Source organism: Saccopteryx leptura, chromosome 10, assembly GCF_036850995.1.
Source record: "Saccopteryx leptura isolate mSacLep1 chromosome 10, mSacLep1_pri_phased_curated, whole genome shotgun sequence".
NCBI lineage: Eukaryota > Metazoa > Chordata > Mammalia > Chiroptera > Emballonuridae > Saccopteryx > Saccopteryx leptura.
The window spans coordinates 20,421,091-20,445,983 of record NC_089512.1 but is presented as its reverse complement, the minus strand read 5'-3'; the positions used below and the strand labels follow the sequence as shown (position 1 = coordinate 20,445,983).

At 47.6% G+C, this 24,893-nt stretch overlaps 1 protein-coding gene across 1 annotated transcript in view; it reads left to right on the top strand.

Annotated features, from left to right (window-relative positions):
- TGFBR2 (transforming growth factor beta receptor 2) overlaps positions 1–24,693 on the top strand; it is a 96,567-nt gene extending 71,874 nt beyond the window's left edge. Inside the window, exons 4-7 of the mRNA XM_066352148.1 lie at positions 581–1,377; positions 3,049–3,190; positions 17,997–18,124; positions 21,843–24,693. Of these exons, the coding sequence (XP_066208245.1) occupies positions 581–1,377; positions 3,049–3,190; positions 17,997–18,124; positions 21,843–22,022 (1,247 nt within the window). The 3' untranslated portion in view covers positions 22,023–24,693. The remainder of the gene's footprint in view (positions 1–580; positions 1,378–3,048; positions 3,191–17,996; positions 18,125–21,842) is intronic.
- Positions 24,694–24,893: the final 200 nt, after the last annotated feature.

Below are 24,893 nucleotides of genomic sequence, written 5' to 3'. Positions count from 1 at the left end.
TATATGCAAGTTTTTAGAAACAGAAGTTGTCATTCTTTCTGCATTACCAAAGCCTCCTGCAATGCCTTGAATATAGTCAACACTCAGTAAACACCTTTTCCATGTATTCAACACTTGTCAGAGACCTGACAGGTGCTAGGTGTCATTTACAGTCTTGAGGAAGGCAGACAAGGTCCCTGTCAGCATCAAGTTGTCAGTTGACCGGGGGTGGGGAAAGTAGGGAAAGACAGAGTCGTAGATATTAGACTTAAGTTGTGCTAAATTGTTACACAGGAAAAATGTAGGGTGCTATGAGGTTGTATACAAGAAAATAATTTCCAAGTTTCCCTAGATTTCTTTTAGGCAGTGGCATTTAAGCTGAAGTTTGAAGAAAGAGTACGAGACATTGAACGAGTGGCCAGAGGCAGGGGAGACAGGTGCACACTAGCATCCATCCCTGGAATAAACATTCACAGTATGTTATTTATAAGAACTATACTGGTGTTGAAATATCTAGACGCCTGAGGTGTGCACCCTCTTTCTCACAGTACAAATCTGTTCAACCCAACTCCTTCTGTCTCTTGTTTTGTTTCCACATTAGAATATTATACCAACAACCCTGACTTGTTGCTAGTCATATTCCAAGTGACAGGCGTCAGCCTCCTGCCACCACTGGGCATCGCCATAGCTGTCATCATCACCTTTTACTGCTACCGGGTTCACCGGAAGCAGAAGCTGACTCCATCCTGGGAGACCAGCAAGCCGCAGAAGCTCATGGACCTCAGCGACCTTCCCATCATTCTGGAAGATGACCGCTCTGACATCAGCTCCACGTGTGCCAATAATATCAACCATAACACGGAGCTGCTGCCCATCGAGCTGGACACCCTGGTGGGGAAAGGTCGCTTTGCCGAGGTCTATAAGGCCAAGCTGAAGCAGAACACTTCAGAGCAGTTTGAGACCGTGGCAGTCAAGATCTTCCCCTATGAGGAGTACGCCTCCTGGAAGATGGAGAAGGACATCTTCTCGGATATCAACCTGAAGCACGAGAACATCCTCCAGTTCCTGACGGCCGAGGAGCGGAAGACGGAGCTGGGGAAGCAGTACTGGCTGATCACTGCTTTCCACGCCAAGGGCAACCTGCAGGAGTACCTCACGAGACACGTCATCAGCTGGGAGGACCTGTGCAAGCTGGGCAGCTCCCTCGCCAGGGGCATCGCTCACCTGCACAGCGACCACACCCTGTGCGGCAGGCCCAAGATGCCCATCGTGCACAGGGACCTCAAGAGCTCCAATATCCTCGTGAAGAATGACCTGACCTGCTGCCTGTGTGACTTTGGGCTTTCCCTGCGTCTGGACCCCACCCTGTCTGTGGACGACTTGGCCAACAGTGGGCAGGTAAGTTAGAGCTGGACTCCTCTCACCTGTCCCTGCCATAGTCTACCTCTTGATCCCTAAAAAGTCCCCCCACTCTTGACACTTGTCTGAGTCCCGCTGTCTCCTGACAGGGTACCTTTGCTAGTGAGCTGGCATTTCTCCTCCTGTTTCTTTCAATCCTCCTGACCCAGGACAGACATTTTTCTCCTTCGGTCGATCCTCATTTCTCTTCCATTTGCAAATTATTTTTCTGTGCTTCAAACACTGTTAGCACTTTATCTCTGGTGTTTTTTTGTTTCCTCTTATGGTTGTACTCAGCCCGTTCTACTCTGTACTGTTGTTAGTGGTTATATAGTTTTATTTTGTTTCACATTCTTCTAGAAGGCAGGAGTGCCCTTGAAGTCCAAATCCTCGTCCACTTGGTCACATCTAGCGCAACGCCTTGACCGGCGGAAGTGACCAATGAGTATCTGTTGTGTGAGCGAGGGTGGGGGGTGGGGGGGGGAGCGAGTGAATGAATGAACAGCTCCACTTTTGAAGCATCTCACAGAGTGAAATAGAAACCTGTGTAGCTAAGGAGCTATTGGAAAGGGACTAGAAATCACCGAGACACCTTTAATGAAGGACAGGGGCCCCCTGTTCTCCCACACGCCGGAAGCTTAGCTGTGGATTAGAGTGGAGTCTCCGGAGCACCAGTGTTTTCTCTAACCAGGTGGGGGAACGTGCTTCCGAAGGCTTTATAGTTCCTGCTCCGTCAGCCCTCTGGGTCTGGGGCTGCACAGGCATTCTGGAGGTAAACATGTTGAAACATGAACAGATGAATGTGCCAGGAGAATGACTCATGCAGTGACCTATGAATAAGAAAAAAAAAAATGTCTTCTAACGCATGCCAATGAAAAAAAACATTCTTTGGGATAAAAATATCAGCTCCCTTGAGCTTCCTTAGCTCCTTGGGAAGGTGGGGCTTCATGGTCACTTAGTCGGGCTCTATGTACTGCGTTGTCAAACAGTGAAGTGAGTCCTTTTGTAGAAAGACCCTCCTTTTTTCCCTTTATGTCTCCATAGTTTCATATTATCAATCATCATCCAAATAAAACTACGTAAAGATCCAGATTTAGTCTTTTTACTGTGGAAATATTTTCATACAATCTAATTTAGTAGAGACTTTTATGAAATTACACTATGTTCTCGGCACTCTGAAATGTGCCAGGGGGTAAAAACAAGAGGAGATTAAGACAGACCTTCAGTGACCAAAACTAATGGAAATTATTATTATTTTCACCATAAATCTTGGAATTTCAGGAATGAAGAAATACTTAATTTGCACAAGCAAAAATCAACATCTAAAGTATCACCGATGTTGTCTTGCAGGTTTTCTGCAAGGATGTTAATTGTATAATAACGGTGACATATATCACGGGGCTAGACAAGGCAGTGCTGGGATTTGGCATTTCCTTATTCTGGCATCCTTTGTTTATATTCTTTCAAGGGTGGTGTGTTCAGGAAGAGAATACCTATTTTTAAAACTAATTACATAAGCTCTACCTATTCTAAGCAGGTCTCATTATTTTAAAACAGTGTTGTGCCTTTTGAAAGTTTATCTACCCACATAGGGGACAAACATCAGCTAGATTTCGAAAATAAAAATGCAGTTGGAACGCAATAACGGGCCTCCGTGTGCTTCTGCCTCAGGTGGGGACCGCACGATACATGGCCCCGGAAGTCCTCGAGTCCAGAATGAATCTGGAGAACGTCGAGTCCTTCAAGCAGACGGATGTCTACTCCATGGCTCTGGTGCTCTGGGAGATGACATCCCGCTGCAATGCAGTGGGGGGTATGTATGGACTCCCCCCCCCTTTCTGGCGCCACGGTGGTGCATGTGCCTTCAAAGTGATGTCATGCTATTTGCTTCAAACATAATTCCAGGGTTACCCCCAAAGAGTTAGCCCCACAATGAGAGCTGGTTGAGATCTGGTAGTACATAGCCATGCCAGGGTGGTTTGGAATTGTGCTAAAAAAACCTAGGTCTTTAAACTGAAAGCCATGCTTAGAGCATCAAGCTTTTTATTTCCTTTCTTAAAGTATAGTTATTTTTTTCTCTCTTGACATACTTCTCCATAGAGATTTTAAATATCTGGCAAGTGATGAACACTAATAATGTAAGAATTATTTCTAGTTATCAAATGGATACTATTCAGAAAAGTATCTGATTTTATTTAGTTAGTTTGTTGGTGTTTTAAGGGTTTTCAGAATTATACGATCCAGGAAATAGATTTGACTCAACATGTACTTTTATGGACCCGACTTCTCTTTGTTGAGCAAAACAAGCAAAATGGTTTGATGGGTTTGCTTAGGTTTTGAAAAATCTAGTAAAGAGAGGCTACTGAGGAATGCAGTATTCTTCAGGGGCATGGGAGGGGGGAGATGTCATTGTTTTAGAGAGTACTGTCCTTTGCTCTCTCTGGACGTGAGAGTGGCTGAAGTCTACAGGTCTTCATCCTTTCCCGGCTCTCTTCTCAGTAGTTTCCATCAGGGGCTGAGGTCCCATCTTGGAAATGTCTGCATCTCAACATAGTCCTGGCTGACTGCTAAGTCAAACCCAGAGGACTTGAATTTTATTTTTAACTCTTTGTTTTGTCATAATTTGAGACTTTCAAAATAGTTGCAGAAATAGCAGAGACGGGAAGTTAACATTGGTACAATATTCTTAATGAATCTAATAGAACTTATTCAAATTCCCAAGTCCCTGAGACTGTCCTTTTCTAGAACAGAATCTAATCCAGGATCCCCCATTATGTTTAACATTCGTGTTTCCAAGTCTCCTTCAACTTCTGCCTGGACGCGGTCTATCTTTGTCTTTCATGACCTTGGCACTTTCAGAGAACTCAGACCAGTTATTTTATAGGTGGTCTCTCGCTTGGTTTTTTATTTTTCTTGTGATTAAATTGAGATTGTTTATCTTGGGCAAGAATAGCACAGAAATGAGCTATGCCCTCCTCAGTGTCTCATATCGGGGGGCCTCTTCAGTTCCATCGCTTGGTGAAGGTGGTACCTGCTAGGTTTCTCCCCTGTAAAGTAACTATTTTCTTTTCCATTTGTAATGGAAAAGAAACATATCTTCTGGGAAGGTACTGTGACCCGTTTGTAAAGATACTAAACAACATGCATAGTAAGAATTCCAGACCTGTTTCTTATCATCTTTTTTACCTGCTAACTGTAGGATCCTTGAGTAGTTCCTGCGTGCAACGTTTATTGCAGTCATGTTTTTCTAACAGTGATTCTCTATTTGTCTTATTCTACCTCCATGTAGTGTAGGTCTTCTGTGAGGAATAGCTATTCTTTCATTTCCCATCCCCTGTTACCCATTTCTTTAATTGTGCATTTATATCTGTATGGAGTTGTGGGTCTTTATTTTAGTCTCTGGGTATCCAATATTACCATTATTTAATTTGTTGCTTTGATTAGCATAGCTCTGGTTACTGGGCCAGTCTACTCAACATATTGCCCTAGGTGGGTTTGGTTGGCACATGCTGGCTCTGCGTCTTTATCCTCCTGTTTAGAATGAGCTCAGCCCATTTTCCAGGATGGGTCCCGGTTCAGACCCTCCCCCTGAAAACCTCGCTGCCCCATCACCCTGGGCAGGAACCTGGGGATGGCACTTCCTCTCTGGCTGATGCTGTTATTTTCTGGTTTCCTGCCTGAGATTTTTTTTTTCCCCCCACAGCACTTTCAAGAGTAACTGGGTTTTTCCTTGCACAGTGAAATTTGTTTAACCAAGTTTCAGCTGCTGAGAATCATTTTCTGTTTGAAAGTTTTGACAGTTCCAAGATGAATTCTTAGACCCATCGGAGCTGTGCAAGAGATGATGCTGTTGTCACTGTCAGAATCAATTTACCTACGTTTCGGCATCTTTTCTTTCCAACCCCATTATTCTATAAACATGAGCAGGAGACGGTCTCTCTCTCTCTCTCTCTCTCTCTCTCTCTCTCTCTCTCTCTCTCTCCCTTTCGCTCTGTTAGGGCAGCAGCGGATTAGGGCAGACTCGGAGCTCCCTGCCATCGCCGGTACTGATGACAGAAGCCCTTTCCTGTTAATATTTGCTGAGTATGAGGGAATTCAGACTAATGGGGAAGAACGGAGTCCACCAGTGTCTACCAGGTCTAAAAACAGATACAGTGTAAACACGTGTCCCCAAGGCAGGAACAGGGGCTTATTTGTTCCTCCGGTTTCAGAAAACCTTTCACAACCTTGAAGGTAAGAACAGACAGAGACGGCTTTTGGGGAACCGGAAGGAGGCCACCCCAGTTCTCATTTTGTTTGATCTTCAGCCCACAGTTCTGTTTCTTCTATCTCTGCTCAGGCTGGGGAAAAAAAAAAAAAAGAACAAAAGTTATTTATTTAGGGTGATTTTGGTCCAACAGAAAGTCCTTTAGTTGATTAAATGTGTGAACTCAGTCCTTTTTTTTTTTTTAAACTTCTTTGAAGAGAATTTTTTTTTTTATCTTCTTGGTATGCCTTCAACACCTTAAAGACAGATTTCTTTTAGCCTCACCTTAATTTCAGACTTTCCTTTTACATTTCAAGAGTCTCTTGGAAGGTGTATAAAAGCCTGAAGATGAATGTGTTCCCTTCTGGCTGTTGTAGAAACACACGTGTAAAGCCGGGTCTTGCTCTCAAGAAGCGTGTGATTTACTGATGAATCAGACTTTTATTTTTTTTTCTCCTCCTTAAAAAGTTACACATGCAGACACAGTTCTTACCTTACAAAGAAAATCGATAATCATTCCCTCCAGTTGGTGCCAGGCTTTAATTTATAAGATCTAACCGAACGGGGGCAGGATGAAATGGGCTTTCTTTTCCTTAAGCTTAAACTTCTTTTCTGTGGCTTGAAATACAACATCTGCAATTACTGTTTGTTTTTTTTTCATTGCCGGTCTCATTTCAAAAAAGGAAATGTGGACTGTGCTTACTTTAGCGTGAGGAATTCTAGATCGATATTTGATTTCACAACCCAGGGCCACTAATATTCTCTCTAGTTTATTCTGAGCGGGAAGACATCTAACTGAAGGAAGTAGAAGACAGTCGAGGCAGCAGGGGGCAGTCTCGCAGGGGAATGTGAACTCCCAGTTTTCCGGCCTCTGAGCAAGTCCATTGTGTTCTTCCGGTTGAGCCCAAACTTTTCACCAGGGGGTGGGGGGTGCGGAGCCCAGCACTTGCTCGCCCCTCTGGGCTCCTCTCCACACAGCACCCTGGTCATCCTGAAGTTGTCTGCTAGGTCTCAGCTCCAGCCTTTGTCTCATGCTGTGTTCTTGGGACTGGGACCCAGAAATCGACCCCTAAACAGGCCAGCGCAGTTCAGTAGCGGTTAGTGCCGCAGGAAGGTCAGGCAGGCTGCGCCAGGGACAGAATGCCCACGCCGGCTAAGGGACGGACGTGTGGCGGTAGGGTCAGGCAGTGAGGCGCGGGTCAGCTCTGGAAGGAAAGATAAGACTCAGGGGTGTCCTCCTGAGCTGCAGCCTTTTCCGGCTGGCTTCTGCTCTGCGCAGAGCAGCACAGACAGAGCAGCCCGCTGGGGAACGCGCACTCTTATCAGGTGAGAAAATGCAAACAGGTGATAACAGAGCCATTCGGAAGCCAACTGGTACAACTTCATTAGCACAGATTTCCACCTAGGAGCCCAAGAGATGGGCTGTCATAATCTAAGACAGTGGTCGAAAGGGAAAGGCTTTCTGCTGGAGGTAGGTTTGGTCATGTAATAAAACACAAAGTAATAATTGCTACTGTGACATGAGCACTAGCTTAATGGATCAGCTCATTTAATCTACTGAGGACACGCCTGACCAGGAAGTGGCGCAGTGGATAGAGCGTTGGACCAGGATGCGGAGGACCCAGGTTCGAGACACCCTGGTCGCCAGCTTGAGTGCGGGCTCATCTGGTTTGAGCAAAAAAAGCTCACCAGATTGGACCTGAGGTCGCTGGCTTGAGCAAGGGGTTACTTGGTCTGCTGAAGGCCCACGGTCAAGGCACATATGAGAAAGCGATCAATGAACAACTAAGGTGTTGCAACGAAAAACTGATGATTGATGCTTCTCATCTCTCTCCCTTTCTGTCTCTCTGTCCCTATTTATCCCTCTGTCTGACTCTGTCTCTGTAAAATAAATAAATAAATAAATAATCTAGTGAGGACTGTTTCAAGTACGTACTATTCTTGGCCCCATTATACAGATGAGAAAACAGAGGCTTCAAGAGATAGAGAAAGTTGTGGAGCCAAGAATCAAAGCCCTGTTGTCTGACTAGTCCATAGGTCCTAACCTTCCTAGTACGTGATAATAGAGTACATATCTAATGAATGTCAAGTACGATTACCATTATTTTTATTAAGGCAGTCAGTACTACTTGGTGCATCCGGGCCTTTGGCATACAGCCTTTCTGGAAGTACCTGACCAGACAGTCACACATGGAGAACACTCAATGATGACCCCACTTCTTTCTTTCCTTTCCAAGCAAGAAGAGGGGAGATTGACAGACTCCCGCTTGTGCCCTGACCAGGATCTGCCCAGCAAGCCCCATCTAGGGCCAATGCCCTGCCCATCTGGGGCCATGCTTGCTACTGAGCTATTTTTAGCACCAGAGGTAGAGGCTTCACAGAGCCATCCTCAGTGCCTGCGGCCGATGCACTCAAACCAATTGAGCTATGGCTGCAGGAGAATTGAGAGAGAGAGGACAGGGGGAGGGGTGGAGAAACAGATGGTTGCTTCTCCTGTGTGCCCTGACAGAGAATCAAACCTGGAACATCCACATGCCAGGCTGACACTCTACCACTGAGCCAGCCGGCCAGAGTGACCCCACTTCTGAAAGATTCCATTGATTGACTTTCTTGTGTCCTCCAGGTGGATTCTGTTAATAGAATCCCAAGGCTACTAAAGTCCGTAGGCTGTTGCAGGCTCAATGTCTTCAAGTCTGAGATAACTTCCTTATTCTTTCATTTCTCTGAAGATATATTCATTCATCATTCATTCATTCACTCAATAACTTTTTATGAAATACCTATCACATGGCAGGCATGATTCAGAATACTAAGGATATATAGCAGTGAATAAAACCAGTCTCTGTCCTCAGGGGACAGAGAGTCTAATGAAGAGCTGATATTCTAGACAGACAAGTAAGGAACAAGTAGATACAGAACATCGGGGGTGGGTGCGATGAATTTTAGAAAGAAAAATAAAGCAGAGTTAGGGACTAGATACTGACAGAGGGTGTTATTTCAGATACTTTGATCATCTGAAAGAATGCGAGAGAAAAATCATGAAAACAAGGGTTCGAATGACAAACCCGGAGAGCGGTTCTCTTTTACAAAGAAATCTCTGTCCGTGGCGTTCAGTGTGTTTGGTGTTCATGCAAGTGGTTGTGGGAAGTGTGGGAGGCAGACAGAGGCGGGGTGCCCCTTGGGGGCCCCCCTGTTGGCCAACACAGCAGGCACAATATTCATGGCACCCCCAGCCAAAACTGGCCCACAAGCCGGCGGACTTCCAGATCTCGAGCCATTCAGGCCTTTGAATAGAAGCTGACACAGAACAGCTGGCCCAGCGAGCAGTTAACAAAGAGGGGAAGCACAGCCTCTAGAATGGCTCCTGAGCGTGTGGTCAGCTCGCCGCAGGCCTGCGAGACGGGCAGAAAGTGCAAATGCATCAACGAGAAAGGAGGTGGGGGAAGAGGGGGGATAGAGAGAGGGCCTGAGGGTTAAAAGGACTGGGATGGAAGCCCTGCGTTTTTCTGGACTTCAGGGTAGTCTCATTTGGAAGGCAGATATAAAAACTCAGGGGCCCCGCTTCGGGGAAAACTGTCAACAGCTCTGCTGCACTGTGAAGTTGGAACTCCAATCAAAGCAACAGCTGGGTACCAGATGCTGACTTTCAGAGGGATGTCTGCTGTCCCTGAGACTTGGCCTCTGCACGCTGAGGAACCGGGGAGGGAGACGCAAGTGGAGTTTCTCTTAGGGAGCCTTCTGAGAGAAATGAAAGGAAGCTGCAAGGACCCGGGAGTTGGGGCGGGTGGCTTCTGTCAGTGACAAGACTGTGGGGAAAGGCAGGGGAGGGGGGAGGGGTTGGGAAAAAGAACAGGTTGTTCTCTCTTTCTCAAGCAGTGAAATGAAGTGGTTCTTAGGAAAGACGGTGTTTGAGGTGCTCCAGGAGACCCTGAGGTGTTGAGCCTCATCCACCTGGTGTGGGAAACCATTGGTGGGAGGAGACGGGGACTTGGGCTGAGAAAATCATTGTACCGCATGGGCATCTGCCTTGGGTTGGGCATTGCAGACCTTGGAACGAGAATTTGAGTGGATCTAGTTTATTTGGGAATAGAGCTCAGGAAATGCCAATAAGGCAACTGGGAAGTGAGTCACGAAAGGGAAGGAAGCCAATAAGTGGTCTGTTGTCAAGCAGGTCTCCACGGTGGACAACTGGAGCTTGACCTTGCTGAGGACCCGGGTACAGCGTTGAAACGCACACCTCAGCATGACACCACCCAGCTCTGGAGGAAGCTGGGTGTTTATCTTACAACTCCCATCCGTCTTTGGTTAAGGGCTGCTCTTAGGGCCGGGTGGGAGGGGGAACTCCCAGCACCCCCCGCGTGCATGAGAAGGACAAATATAGGGGGTTGTATGGCCAGCCATCCTATAGCAGTCTCCAGTGGTCCCCGTTATCTGCAGTTTCAGTTGCCCAAGGTCATTCAAAAGTATTAAATGGTAAATTCCAGAAATGATTCGTAAATTTTAAAATCGCACGGTGTTCTGAGTGGCGTGATGAAATCTTGCATTGTCCTGCTGGGGAAAGCGAGTCACTCCTCCTTCTAGCATTCCCACACGCTGTTCACGTTCCCCTGATGATCTTGGTGTCTCAGTGCTTGTGTTCAAGTCAACTTGGTTTTAGGTAACAATGCCCCCAACACACAAGAGTTGTGATGCTGCCAATTAAGACATGCTGAAGAAAACTGTAAATTGCTTCCTTTAAGGGAAAAAGTATAAGGTTTTGACTTAATAAAAATGAATCTTAGCCCTGGCTGGTTGGCGTGCAGGAGTCCCGGGTTGGATTCCCGGCCAGGGCACACAGGAGAAGCACACATCTGCTTCTCCACCCCTCCCCCTCTCCTTCCTCTCTGTCTCTCTCTTTCCCACCAGCAGCCAAGGCTCCATTGGAGCAAAGTTGGCCTGGGCGCTGAGGATGGCTCTGTGGCCTCTGCCTCAGGTGCTAGAATGGCTCTGGTTGCAACAGAACAACGCCCCAGATGGGTAGAGCATCGCCCCCTGGTGGGCATGCTGGGTGGATCCCAGTCGGGCGCATGCAGGAGTCTGTCTGACTGCCTCCCCGTTTCCAACTTTGGAAAAATACAAATAAATAAATAAATAAATAAAAAGAATCTTACACACACGCACAAACATACACACGCACATTGAGGGGAGGGGTGGCAGTACTCAAGGTTTCAGGGATCCACTGGGGCCTTGGAACATGTCCCCCACGGGTAAGGGGACCTGCCCGACTGAGTAATGATGGCGGCGGACACTGTGACTTCTCTGATTTTGTGGCTATGGGAACTGAGGCACAAAGTGTAGACATCTCTTTTCCAAGTCCTCATGTCTAATTTATGAAGGAGCCAGGGCAAATAGACCTGATAGCATCCCAACTTACGATGCATATTGTTAGCACTATGGTTTAAGTGCTAAATTCTCTGAGCTCTTTGCTTTGTTTTTTTCTTAGAGGCATTTCCAGACTTTTTTTTTTTTTAAAGAGTGGCTCCCATTCTAGGTCAGCCGGGGATCGCCGTCTCTGAACTAATCCCACTCACCCTGTAGCATGCTCCCCTCGCAGTTTGTCACAGGAGGGAGCCCTGAGCCGGGGCATTGTCTGATCAAAGGCACGAAGAGGAACTCAAGAAAATACCACATTTATTCTGTTGCCAAACGTGCCCTGATCTGGCGCCTGCGGTGTAAAATGCCAGTCCCCTTTTCCCTACCCACACCACCACCCGTCCACTGACTGCCCTAGCCCCAGAGTGGTGTGGTATTGAGAAATAAAAGCAGTAAAGAGACTGGTGGCTTTTGTCATCAGTGGTTTTCTTTTGTTTTTGTTTTTTTTTGTTTTTGTTGCATAGCTTGTTTAGAAATGACTAACCATAACATCCAACAAGGGCCGGCAGGGTCCCTGTCTCAGGGTCATATGGCGGGGAGCGCCCAGCCAAGGCAGCAAGGGACGCATTTGTCGCATTTGTGACAGGCATGTTCCCAGATAGGTTCGTTCTGGTTGGGGGAGAAAGAACTCACTGAAATGCCTGGTGGAGCAGGAAGCCCCGAAAGCTTCCTAAAAAGGCAACACCGTTGCATCAGCTCAACATTGAGACAGCCGGCCCATCTGAGGACTCTTCCCGGAATCCAGGGCGCTCTTGGGCCTAGATTTTCTCAACTGTAAAATGAGGTGTTGGATTGCATCTCTGAAGTCTCTTCTTTGCCATTCTCTGTCTGACTCATGTGAAACCCTTAAAATATCTTTACTAACTTGGGTTCATTTTCTCTGCCAAGATGAAACTCCTGTTCCTTGCAAAACATGTAGACCAGGGGTCCTCAAACTACGGCCCCCCCGGGCCGCATGCGGACCCCTGAGGCCATTTATCCGGCCCCCGCCGCACTTCCGGAAGGGGCACCTCTTTCATTGGTGGTCAATGAGAGGAGCATATTGACCATCTCATTAGCCAAAAGCAGGCCCATAGCTCCCATTGAAATACTGGTCAGTTTGTTGATTTAAATTTACTTGTTTGTTATTTTAAATATTGTATTTGTTCCCGTTTTGTTTTTTACTTTAAAGTAAGATATGTGCAGTGTGCATAGGGATTTGTTCATAGTTTTTTTATAGTCCGGCCCTCCAACGGTCTGAGGGTCAGTGAACTGGCCCCCTGTGTAAAAAGTTTGGGGACCCCTGATGTAGAGCAATGCTGTGGAAGTGGGCTCCGTGGAAGGGGCTAGTCCTCAAACAGGCTGTTTCCAATTTGTGATAGGATAAGGACAGAAACTGAGAGTAGGTGTTTAGTAACTTTCATAGCGACTTGGTGTTGCCATGACACCCACATAGGATTCATTTTTGTTGTAATTCATTTCCACAGTGTTTCACCAAAAACTCAGAACTGTGGGCAAAACATCTGCTGTAAATATATGTCTATATGTCTATATACATATTTATAGATATATAGATATAGATACAGATATAGATATTGATATAGATATAGATATAGATATAGATATAGATATAGATATAGATATATATGGAAGTGCTCATCCATAAACAAGCAGGGAGCAATTTAAATCACTTTTAATGCCACTGTCCAACCTAAGCCCCTTTTGTGAAACAAGGAGTTAGGAGTTGAGAGAGATTTGCTTTATTTCTATGTCTGTATATTTAGTGTTTTTGTAGTTTTAATCACATGCATTTTTCTAAAATAAAAATACTGTAAGAAGCAACATGGAAGAGAAGTGGGGATAAAAGGATAAAAGAGACGTCATTTGCCCAAGTGGATCAAGCACCGCAGCCTCTGGGTGGCTGAAACCACGGGGCGAAGGTTGGAGCTGAAAACCCACTTTGTGCCAGTCACCAACTGCTCGATCCCCCAGGACTGCCTGGGGGTCAGTGAATGAGATTCCGTGCCAGGAAGGACCATGGGTGCCCCCCTGGCTGGCAGGGGCTTCCTGCCCTCTAACCACCTCCACTAGGGTCCAGGCTCCCATGCAGGTGTCTGTGGCCACCTCTTCTTGCTCAGCTCAAGTAAGCATCTGGGGTATTTTGAGGGACTCTGAGAAGAATAGGGACCAGTTAGGAAAAGGCCTCCTGCATAATGTCCTTCAGTGGTCCTCTTCCACCTTCTGATGGAGGCCCAAGGATGGCATAGCCTTATTAGCCATATAGGACAAAAATAAAAAATAAAAAGGCCATACTGCCTGAGGGTGCTTTCTTTCTTTTTTTTTTTTTTTTTTTTTTTTTTGTATTTTTCTGAAGTTGGAAACGGGGAGGCAGTCAGACAGATTCCCGCATGCGCCCGACTGGGATGCGCCGGACCGGGATCTACCCGGCATGCCCACCAGGGGGCGATGCTCTGCCCATCCAGGGCATCGCGCTGTTGCGACTAGAGTCATTTTAGCGCCTGAGGCAGAGGCCACAGAGCCATCCTCAGCACCCGGGCCTACTTTGCTCCAATGGAGCCTTGGCTGCGGGAGGGGAAGAGAGAGACAGAGAGAGAGGAGAGGGGGAGGGGTGGAGAAGCAGATGGGTGCTTCTCCTATGTGCCCTGGCCGGGAATCGAACCCGGGACTCCTGCATGCCAGGCCGACGCTCTACCACTGAGCCAACCGGCCAGGGCCCTGAGGGTGCTTTTTATGACTGCCACAATCCAACATTATGGTGGTGGCCTAACATGGCAAATGGACACGTTAGGTCATCTTTATACATATTATAGGGCATGATAAAAGAAAATGGTGGGAGTAGGATTTCCAAATGAGGGAGAAGAGCAAAGAAAGAGGAATTGCAGAAATTCATAAGAAGACAAAAAGCAAACTTCCATGTTTGAGAAAATATATAGAATATAAATATGACACATTTCCTCAGAGTTGAAGAGTCAGCTTAAAACAGGCACAGACTTTAAGGCCCCATCTCCATCCCTGACCTGAAAGACTACTTGAGTATCAAGGGGTATGGCAGTTTGGATCAAACGGTGATCTCCCCAGATTTGTCTATTTTGAACTTGGAAGGAGGCAGAAGACTCAGAGATTCTTCCCCCCCCCACCCCCCACCAGTGTGGCTCAGAGAGTCTGTCTCTTTGCCGGCCCCCTTCGGGCTACCCCTGACCATCCTTCCCTAGATCATCTCTCACAGCCAGAATAGGGCAGGCCTCATACCCTTTGCAAATAATAGGGAATCTCACAGCTTTCCCAAGGTTTTAGGCAAAGTAGGAAGCAATTCAGGGAAAATTCTCTTTGCTCTGGGGAAGCAGACCTTTTGTCTGCTGTGCCACAGAAGCATTCGTTACTTTTTCTTCAAGAAGAAAGAAAAAGGCATTTCCATTCCTGATGTCCAATGCCTTCCTCTCTCCCAACTCTCACCCATTCCCCACGGACTGCATAGAGCTCATCACTAAAGCAACCGCTTGTGATTTTGTGACTTGGAAGATTAGTACTTCCAATGAAGTAAACTGTCCCTGGGTTCTAATCTCAACTATGGAGACTTTTTTTTCTTTGTTCTCAAGGAATCTCAACCGTGAGGTCAAAATCTGGGATTGATTCTAAGCTCAGCATTTTTCTCCCCTGATTGTGGTCACCCCACCCCTCCCCCTTCTGAGCATCATGCTGTGGGAACTGGTGATGGGTTAGTACTTTCAGTTTCTACAGAGGAGGCCACCTTAAGGCTTCCTCGGTGGCTTTGCAACTGGTCGGAGGATGTGAGACTGACGTAGGGAGAAAGGAGAAAGTACTTCCTGGCCAGCTTGACTAGAAGTAGAGACTAATGCAAAAATATTTGTGCAATGGCCTTTTGAGAATAGGGTCTGATGAGAAGGGGTGAGAGAAGCAGGAAGGGGGAGGAGCTCACAGACCTATAGTTTCTGGAGAGGTCCAGCCTCAGCCTCGCCTTGTGGGGAGCTCTGGACATGAATTGCACCAGCTTTTCCCCCTCAGAGGCAAGAGGGTTAGACTCTTGAAACTTCCACAATTATTTGCCATTGGCTGTAGGCTTCCCTTTGGGGCAAGGCTGTCATGTTCTGGAAATCTCCATGGCAGGTAGCTTCATCAGCCATGGGCAGTTCTCCAGAGAAGGCTAACAGTGTGAGCCCTTAGGACTCAACACCTGGGGCAGGCAGCCGGAGTCTGGTACCCTAGGCTTAGTAAAGGGATCTAGACAGGGGGTCAACCACACCAGCTACGACAACAACAACAGTTGGAAATGGAGAATCAGTGGACTGATCACATTATGTAAGGAGCAATTTAGATCATATACAAATCCTCTCATAATGTAGTGTAGTATAGTGTAGTGTACATAGCTCAAGGCCTGGCACTAAGAGGACAGCATATTACTTGATTAGATGGGATTACAAGATCACTCTGGAGGGGACATAAACGTCATTCCGTCCAGCCCCTTCCTCTTCTAAACGAGGAGAATGAGGTTACCCTTACTGAAAACCAGCTCTGATTCTCAGTCCTTTGCTTTTGCTTGAATTCAACCCAACTCCTATTTATCGAATGCCTGCTATGTATAATATAAGGCACAGTTTCAGGCACTGGGTGGGGAATTGCAGGACACAGACCTTAGCCTCTGCCTTGGGACTTTACAGTTTGGTAGAAGAAAAGAGAATGAAGAAGGAAATAATGACAGCATGCAAGTAGTCAGCATCCAGATCTCACCCCCAGAGCAGTACGGGTTACGTGCTATGGACACGGAGGGTGGTTGGTGCTTATCTCAATGTGGTAGGAGGTCTTCATTCCAGATTTCTCCACATTTCAAACTATGTGAAAAGAAAACACCCTGCCAGCTTCTCTTTGCGTGAGCCTGAAGAAGATAAGTATGCAAGCAGGGCTCTGGGAAAGGGGGAAGAATCCCACATAAACAAACAAGAACAAGCCATCCCTTTTCAAGATGTCATTTTGCCTTGAAAGCTTCTTCAATTCTTAGCCTGCAAGGGCAAATGAGTAAAAGTTTTACTCATTAAACAGGATTATTTTAAAGCTATAGGTCAAAGGTCCCACTTCCTGGGGAGAAAAATGTTGACTCCCGCTCTCTCTCCTCTTTTTAGCTCAGATGTGTTCTAGTCCTGGAATGTTTTCTCTATTCTAAACTGGCCTGAGTCTCCTGACGTGCATCTTAGTCTATCCACTTGAATTAGTGTGCTGTTTTAATATTCAACCAGAGGATGTGCATCGCTACTTTGGACGGGATCTACAACTCACTCACTCATTCATTCATTTGCTCACTGCAGCATTTATTAAGAGCCTATTGTAGGCCCTGGCCGGTTGGCTCAGCGGTAGAGCATCGGCCTGGCGTGCGGGGGACCCGGTTTCGATTCCCGGCCAGGGCACATAGGAGAAGCACCCATTTGCTTCTCCACCCCATCCCCCTCTCCTTCCTCTCTGTCTCTCTCTTCCCCTCCCGCAGACAAGGCTCCATTGGAGCAAAGATGGCCCGGGCGCTGGGGATGGCTCTTCGGCCTCTGCCCCAGGCGCTAGAGTGGCTCTGGTCACGGTAGAGCGACGCCCGGGAGGGGCAGAGCATCGCCCCTGGTGGGCGTGCCGGGTGGATCCCAGTCAGGCGCATGCGGGAGTCTGTCTGACTGTCTCTCCCCGTTTCCAGCTTCAGAAAAATACAAAAAAAAAAAAAAAAAAAAAAGAGCCTATTGTATGGGAGGCCCTCTCACTGGTGCTGGGAATACAAGAATGAGAAAGGAACTCCATATCTGCTCTCAAAAGTGCACAGTCTAGTTGGGTGAGAAGAATAAGCAGGCGATTATATTAAAATATAACATATACTGAACTAGAGCCCTACCCAGGACATCTAATCTAGAATGGCCTGGCGGTGGGGGGTGGGGGATATTCAAGGAAGTTCCTCTAAAGAAATTTTCTTTAGTTGGAACCGAAAGCCCTAGCGAAGGGATATATCCTCTTCTGTTATTTATTTTATAGCAGGTCTCATTGAGGGAAAATTACTTTTCAAAATTTTGTTTATGTTATTATTAATCTCTCCCCTCTGTCATCTTACTAAATAGCATTTTTTTTCCATCATTGGTATCCTAAGGAGCCTTTGTAGACATTTTTTTTTCCTTAATGTTTCTCATGAAAGTATACGTAACATAAATTGACCACTTTTAACCATTTTTAAGTGTACAGTTCACTAGCAGTAACGATAGTGTGCAACAGTCACCATTATCTATTTCCTGAACCTTTTCTTTTAATCTTCCCCAACTGAAACTCGGTAAGCCACTAAATACTCACCGTTCACCTCTTTACCCTGGCGACCACTGTTCTGTGTTCTTTCTCTATGAATTAGTCCAAGTACTTCATATAAGTAGAATCATACAGTATTTATCTTCCTCTGTCTGGCTGATTTCATTTAGCTTCAAGTTTTCAAGGTTCATTTGCGTTGTAGCATGTATCAGAATGTATCAGAATGTCATTCCTTTCTAGGCTGCATAACCATGATCTTTAACACCACATAAGAAATTTGTCTGTGTCCTGTGGGCCTTTGTAGGCCTACAGACCAGTCTAATACGTGAAACTGGCCTGGTTTTTGCTCCACTGGGGCAACATCACCCCACTGAGAATGCCTGTGTTAAAATGTAAGCTTAGTGACCGTGTTGGTCTTGCTCTCCACACTGGCCCCAGTTGTTAGCCCAATACTTAGCACATAGCAAGCGTTCAATAATCAGTTCTCAGGCTTTTTCCACAATCACTCCTTCCTTCTTGTTTTAACACACAATTATTAAAAAATTACGCTCAGAGCCATCAGGGACATACTGACACTCAGTGCCTTGTGCTGTCCAGCCAGACCTCCCAACATGCTCATGTCCCCAGGCTGCACACACCCTTCTCAGCGACCCTGTGTTTGCTTTTTTTTTTTTTTTAACAGAAGTGAAAGATTATGAGCCTCCATTTGGTTCCAAGGTGCGGGAGCATCCCTGTGTCGAAAGCATGAAGGACAATGTGTTGAGAGATCGGGGACGACCAGAAATTCCCAGCTCCTGGCTCAACCACCAGGTAAGGAGTGACTGCTATGAAAGGGGCACCTGAGGTGACGTCTTAGGTAGGAGAGAATTCCGGGCTATTGGGGCTTCCATCCGAGGGCAGTTTCCATTGTGTTCTGGGATCCACTTAGGTTTTGTTTATAAAGAAAATTTCAGAATTTCAGTCAAGAGGGCTGACCCTGTTATTTTAAGTCCCAACTGGTGGGCAGATATGACGTTCAAAGAGGACTCACACATAATAATTTGAAGAGCATCTGTCACATTGTCCAAGCCCCTTGGGTTCCAGTTAAAGTGTTTTGTTTGTAGCCTCTGCCATTCAGGTTTAGACCTTTATATAGGGAGTTTATGTTTTATTCCCTTTTGGGTTCCAAATCTTCTCTTCTGAACAAGTGTAGAAGGAAACACTTAGCAGAGAGAAAAAAGCATAGTATGTCAGCCAGCTGGACCAAGAGGAGAAGGCCATGTGTATGCTCAGGGCCGTGTGCAGGCGTGTGCTCAGGGCCTTGTGCAGGCGTGTGCTCAGGGCCGTGTGCAGGCGTGTGCTCAGGGCCGTGTACAGATGTGTGCTCAGGGCCGTGTGCAGATGTGTGCTCAGGGCCTTGTGCAGGCGTGTGCTCAGGGCCCTGTGCAGGCGTGTGCTCAGGGCCGTGTGCAGATGTGTGCTCAGGGCCCTGTGCAGGCGTGTGCTCAGGGCCCTGTGCAGGCATGAGCTCAGGGCCGTGTGCAGGCGTGTGCTCAGGGCCCTGTGCAGGCGTGTGCTCAGGGCCGTGTGCAGATGTGTGCTCAGGGCCGTGTGCAGATGTGTGTTCAGGGCCGTGTGTAGTCGTGTACTCAGGGCCGTGTGCAGGCGTGTGCTCAGGGCTGTGTACAGGCGTGTGCTCAGGGCCTTGTGCAGATGTGTGCTCAGGGCCTTGTGCAGGCGTGTTCTCAGGGCCGTGTGCAGGCGTGTGCTCAGGGCCGTGTGCAGATGTGTGCTCAGGGCCATGTGCAGGCGGTGCACTTGGAGCTGAGGAAGAGGCCGACTCATCAGGAGTGAAAGAACGAAAGCAGAGAGAACTGCAAAGAACAAACAAAATCTGTCTGTTGGGAACATCCTAATGGCTTCCTTTAGTTATTTTTTTTCTTTTCAAGAAAGGGTAGGTAAAGCCATCCTTAGCAGGGCAGTCGTTCCAGCCGTGCAGGGAGACCTGTCCGACTGCTTTGGCTGGGGCGTTTGGACGAGGGCAGTAGTCAGAGAAAAAGAACCGAGTGGTAGGCTGTGAGAGCAGGGGGGCTGTGTGACACACCCCGGAAAGAGCCGCGGAGGAAGCACGGGAGGGGACTGTGTGCCCCGTGTCACCGAGACTGTCCTTTCCATGGCGGGAAGCCCTCCGTGGCCTCCTTTGGACGAATTCCCTGATCCAGTGAAAGCTGGGGCTGAGTCACGGGCCTTCCTACGGGCAAGGCGAGTTCAGATAAGAAACAGAAACAGCAGGTCAGGCACGACCAGGAAGACAGATGGAGCAGGAAGCCGGGCCTGTGCGGATCCTGGCCTGGGGCCACGTCCAAGGACAGAGCCTAATAAAGTCAGGGGAATGTGACCCGGCCATGATAGCCCAGCGCTTCCCTGGGGCTTCGGGCAAGGCCTCCTTGACTCGGACAATGCCAGACTGCTCTGCGTTCATCAGCAACACCCTCGTGTTGCTCCTTTCAAACTCGGTTGCCTCCTAAGCTGTACAGTTCTTGTAATGAAGCCATTATTCATGATGATAAAATTCTGGAAAGAATTTGCATAATACATTTTTTCTCTTAATGAGATTTGTTGCCCTATTGATTTCAAGTTAATGCTTAATATTTAATTTAATTTACTGCCTGTAATTACAGTGTCAGAATAAAATAAATGTTACTTGTGTACCAACAATAACACTCCACTCTTTAACAGGGCCATCAATCAATACCGTCAATTAGGTGAATTATACAATTAATTCAACATCATGAGCTCACTCACAGGGCGGGAAGGGAGGGAGAGGCACCTGGGTGTGTTAGAAAAGTTACCAAGTATGAGGAAAGTGCTGGTTTTCAGGAAAGCGTTGGGATTCATTTGCCCCGCCAGACCCACCTGTGTGAGGGGTCGCCACAGGTGACAGTGCTGAGCCTGTCACTGTCAGGAGTGCACACTGTGGCTGCCTACAGGCTGTCACCTGCCTGCTTTATTTCCAGGACTTGAAATGATAGCGAAAGTATTTGCAATGCAAACCAAATGTAGGGCCCTGAAAGAGGACCTTCGCCATGTTGCTGGGCAGGTTTCCCGGAAGGGGCTGTTGAATGGGGCCCTTACGGGGTCAGATCGAACCCTCTGAAAAGGCCCCGCGTCAAGCGGGTCATTCCTACACAGACAGCTGTTTCATAGGGCCCAGCCTCATGTCGGAGAAGAGGCACAGAGGGCATCCTTTGGCAGTTGTTACTAAATCACTCCACAAAACGTGTAGACATACATCCCAAAATAAAACCAGACTAATACCTGGACTTTTCTCCGACTGGGGAAATTGGTCCTGTTAAAATATAAATGTGGGCTCTGGCCGGTTGGCTCAGCGGTAGAGCGTCGGCCTGGCTTGTGGGGGACCCAGGTTCGATTCCCGGCCAGGGCACATAGGAGAAGCGCTCATTTGCTTCTCCACCCCCCCTCCTTCCTCTCTGTCTCTCTCTTCCCCTCCCGCAGCTGAGGCTCCATTGGAGCAAAGATGGCCCGGGCGCTGGGGATGGCTCCTTGGCCTCTGCCCCAGGCGCTAGAGTGGCTCTGGTCGTGGCAGAGCGACACCCCGGAGGGGCAGAGCATCGCCCCTGGTGGGCGTGCCGGGTGGATCCCGGTCGGGCGCATGCGGGAGTCTGTCTGACTGTCTCTCCCTGTTTCCAGCTTCAGAAATGTGTGTGTGTGTGTGTGTGTGTGTGTGTGTGTGTGTACACGATTCCAGTGATAAGACATTCTGGAAAAGGCAGAACCACAGAGGCAGTAGAAAAATCAGTATTTGCCTGGGACTTGCGGGGGGGGGGGGGGGGAAGAGGGTGGGTGACCAGGGGGAGCACAGGGGACTTGTCGGGCACCGAACTTACTATGTGGGATACTAGCGTGGGAGATCAACATTTGTCAGACCCATGGCATGTATCCTAATGCAGACTGTGGTCCTTGGGTCATGTGTCAGCGTTGGTTCACTGGTTTTGACAAATGTACCACACAGGTGCAAGATGTCGCTGTGAGGGGGGTGGGGGCGGGGTGTCAGGGGGATGTGGAAACTGTACTTTCCACTCAGTTCTGTTATGAACCTACAGCTGCCCTGAACAATACGGGCTAAAAGACTGCTCTAGACACGGAGAAAGGTGGGAAGTGGTGTCGGGCACCCAAGGGGAATTGTCAGGCCTCGGGGAAGCTGCTGTGCTCCAGAAGCCTCCTGGAGGGTCCTCGTTGCGTCTCTCCATTCCCCGACTTACGTGATGAAAAGGCACCCGAGCGGATAGGAAGAGCGGGTGTCCGGGGCTGCCTGCACAGCCTGCCGCTCGGTCCCCAGGCCACCCTCCAAGCCGCCCGCTGGGGAAGCGCTGTTGCCAGGACATGTCCCATGCACAGATGTCCCATGCACAGCTCTCGCTCGCCCGGCCTGCACTGCAGGAACAAGGTCCGTGGGCCACGCGCCCTCCCAGGAGCCCGCGACCCGCCCGCCCGCTCATGCCGCCTGTGGCCTTCTCTTCCTCTGCAGGGCATCCAGATGGTGTGCGAGACGCTGACCGAGTGCTGGGACCACGACCCGGAGGCCCGCCTCACGGCGCAGTGCGTGGCCGAGCGCTTCAGCGAGCTGGAGCACCTGGACAGACTCTCCGGGAGGAGCTGCTCGGAGGAGAAGATTCCCGAGGATGGCTCGCTGGGCACTACCAAATAGCTTCTTCCAGGGAAGGCTGGGCCAAGTCCAGAGAGGCCGCCCGTGTCACCAAAGAACAGAGGCAGCGGGAAGCTGCCCCTAAACCGACGGATGCTTCCTGGAAAACCAGGGCCCGCTCTCGCCCTGTAAGCCGTGGGATTGAGCTGAGATGGCAGCGGCAGGGAGCGGGTGACATGGAGCATTCTATGCCTTTGACGTTGTCATAGGATAAGCTGTGTTAGCGGTTCCTCAGGAAATGAGATTGATTTTTTTACTATAGCTAATAACATTTGCACTTTATTAACGCCTGTATATAAATATGGAATAGCTATGTTTTATATATATATATATATCTATATATATATATCTATATATGTCTATATCTATATATATATAGCCATACTCTGGAAAGAGATGCAGAAAAAGATCAGCTATTCCCAGGAAACTGGCTTGATTGGTGAGCCACAGAGTCGATTGCAGAAGAAAGGATCCAGGACATTAGCACTTGACAATCACACATGGGATGGATGGTTCTCTGACTGCACGAGGGGGGACTTGGCATTAGGAGAGAGGCTCCACGTCTCAGAGTCTGCTGTGGCCACTTGGCACCCGCTTTTGCAATATAATTCCCTGTGTGTGGGTCCTCACCTGGCCCTGGAGCTACTTCTAGTCGCACTGTTTGGGGACCGGATCCTGGGGTTTCTGGGTGCCCTTGTTTCTCCTGGACTGTTCACCTGTGCTTCAAGCCCCACACCTGGCTTGTGAAACCACCTTCCTCAACCAGCTCAGAAACTTTGCCCCATCTCTTGTAGTTTAAACGTTTTGAGCCCCATTTTTTTTCCTTCACAGGCTGCAGAAAAGTCAGGACAAATTGCCTTATCTGTGAAATTGCCACACCGTCTACTAATAAGATACATATATACACATAGACACACATATACAGATATATTTTCATCCCCCTCCACCTATGTTACTCTGATCCCTTCCCAGCCCTTCTCCCTTTCCTAAAAAGGATCGAGTCTCCCAGGGGTTCCTTGTGTTCACTCGTTCAGCGTGCTTGGTGGGAGCCTCTAGCTTTCTAAGCAACGCCAGTACGTTCCACGCTCTGGGCTCCTGAGTGCGGGAGTCTGCTCCGCGCTGGTGGAAAGGATTTGAGCAGCTGCCCCAGTCAGGACTGTTTTCTTGGGCACTCTGAATATAGGTTTTATTTGGTCAGCACTGCATTTAACAAAATTGAGCCACTTTAAAAATATTTGGACATTTTACACACACACACACACATACACACACGCATGCACGTGCGTGCATGCACATAGACAGAATCTTGGGATCCTCTCACGAGAATAGCTAGCAGATGCTTTCCAGTTCCCTCTAACCCACATCATTCATAAAATGAAAGCGTGGACACACTTAGAAAGCTGCCTCATGTCGTGACTTAAGCGTTTTCTGCCTACCCCCCCCCCCCCCCGGTCTGGGAATCTAAACCCGCCCCTGACCAAGGTCCCTTGTAAGAAATGTGCATTCTAACAGTCATTTTCTGGCTGTATATATATCTTGCCTTTGATTGCCTCCCTCTCCTCGATCTGGTGTTAACATTTGAAGATGGCCTATTTTCTTTTTCTTTTTACTAAAGGGGACCTCTATGAAGAGGTCCCGGTTAACCCAGGTCTCTTTTGTTATATATTAAGAGCCTTCCCTTCTGTGTTAGGGAGGGGAGCCTTTCTGCCAAGAAGCTTTCATCACAAATACCCGTCTCTCTCTCTCTCTCTCTCTCTCTCTCTCTCTCTCTCTCTCCTACCAGCCTTCCCAACCTTTGCAGACTTTCCTAGTGAGGATTTTTGCATGTGGGCCACAGGAGTCCCATTTGCTGGTAGGACATCTGCGTCCACGTGGACAAGAACAAAGAATGAGCTTTAATACGCCATAGGAAACTCGTTCAACCACAAACAAGTGTTAATGCTGCAAATAATCTCTCTCTCTTTTTTTCTGTTTTTTGTTTGTTTGTTTAAAATTTTTTGAAGCTACTTATTTTCAGCCAAATAGGAATATTAGAGAGGGACCAGCAGCGAGCAAATCAGGTCTGTTTGGATTTTGGAAGATCTCATCTCATCGGGGTTTAGCAGACATGCTGAAGTTTGGGATTAGGTGGAACTTCTAGGCACCCGGCCCTGTAGGGGTGGGCTGAGGAGGGTTAAGGTAAGGTTGGCTGCAATACCGTGGAAGTGCCCAGAAACTCTGTGCACTATAATAAGGCTGTTGACACCGTCCCAATAGCTGTTACTCATTGACCTCTAGTGGTGAAGTTCTAGAATACTGGTCCTTGAATGATTCAAAAGAGCTTCATCACTCCCTTCTGGGTCACTGTCAGCATAAACTGGAATGTAGTATCAGATAATACTGTGGCTTATTTTGTTTATGTTTTCACTTCTTATTCAAGACGAAGACCAAGGAATAACTTTCTGTAGTTCCTAAAAATACTGACTTTTATTTTTTACTACTATACATAAAGGGAAAGTTTTATTCTTTTATGGAACACTTCAGCCGTACTCATGTATTAAAATAGGAATGTGAATGCTATATACTCTTTTTATGTCAAATGTCTCAAGCACTTATTTTCATACTGTGCATCGTTCGTCTTTTATATAAATAAAATGATTATTAGATTAAATAAAGCAGAAATACTCAGGTCAGCTTCTTGCCTCCTGTTTCTATTCATGGTAGCTAAGCCCCTTTGGCTTGCTTGGCTATTTTGCAGTTTATGTAGGATACTATATTGGGACAATTCCGCCCCAAGTTTTTCATTGTCACTGTCTTCTTCAACTGACAGTCTCAGGTCCCCCTCCCCCCCCCCTTTTTTTTTTTACAAAAAGCATTTATGGGCCCTGGCCGGTT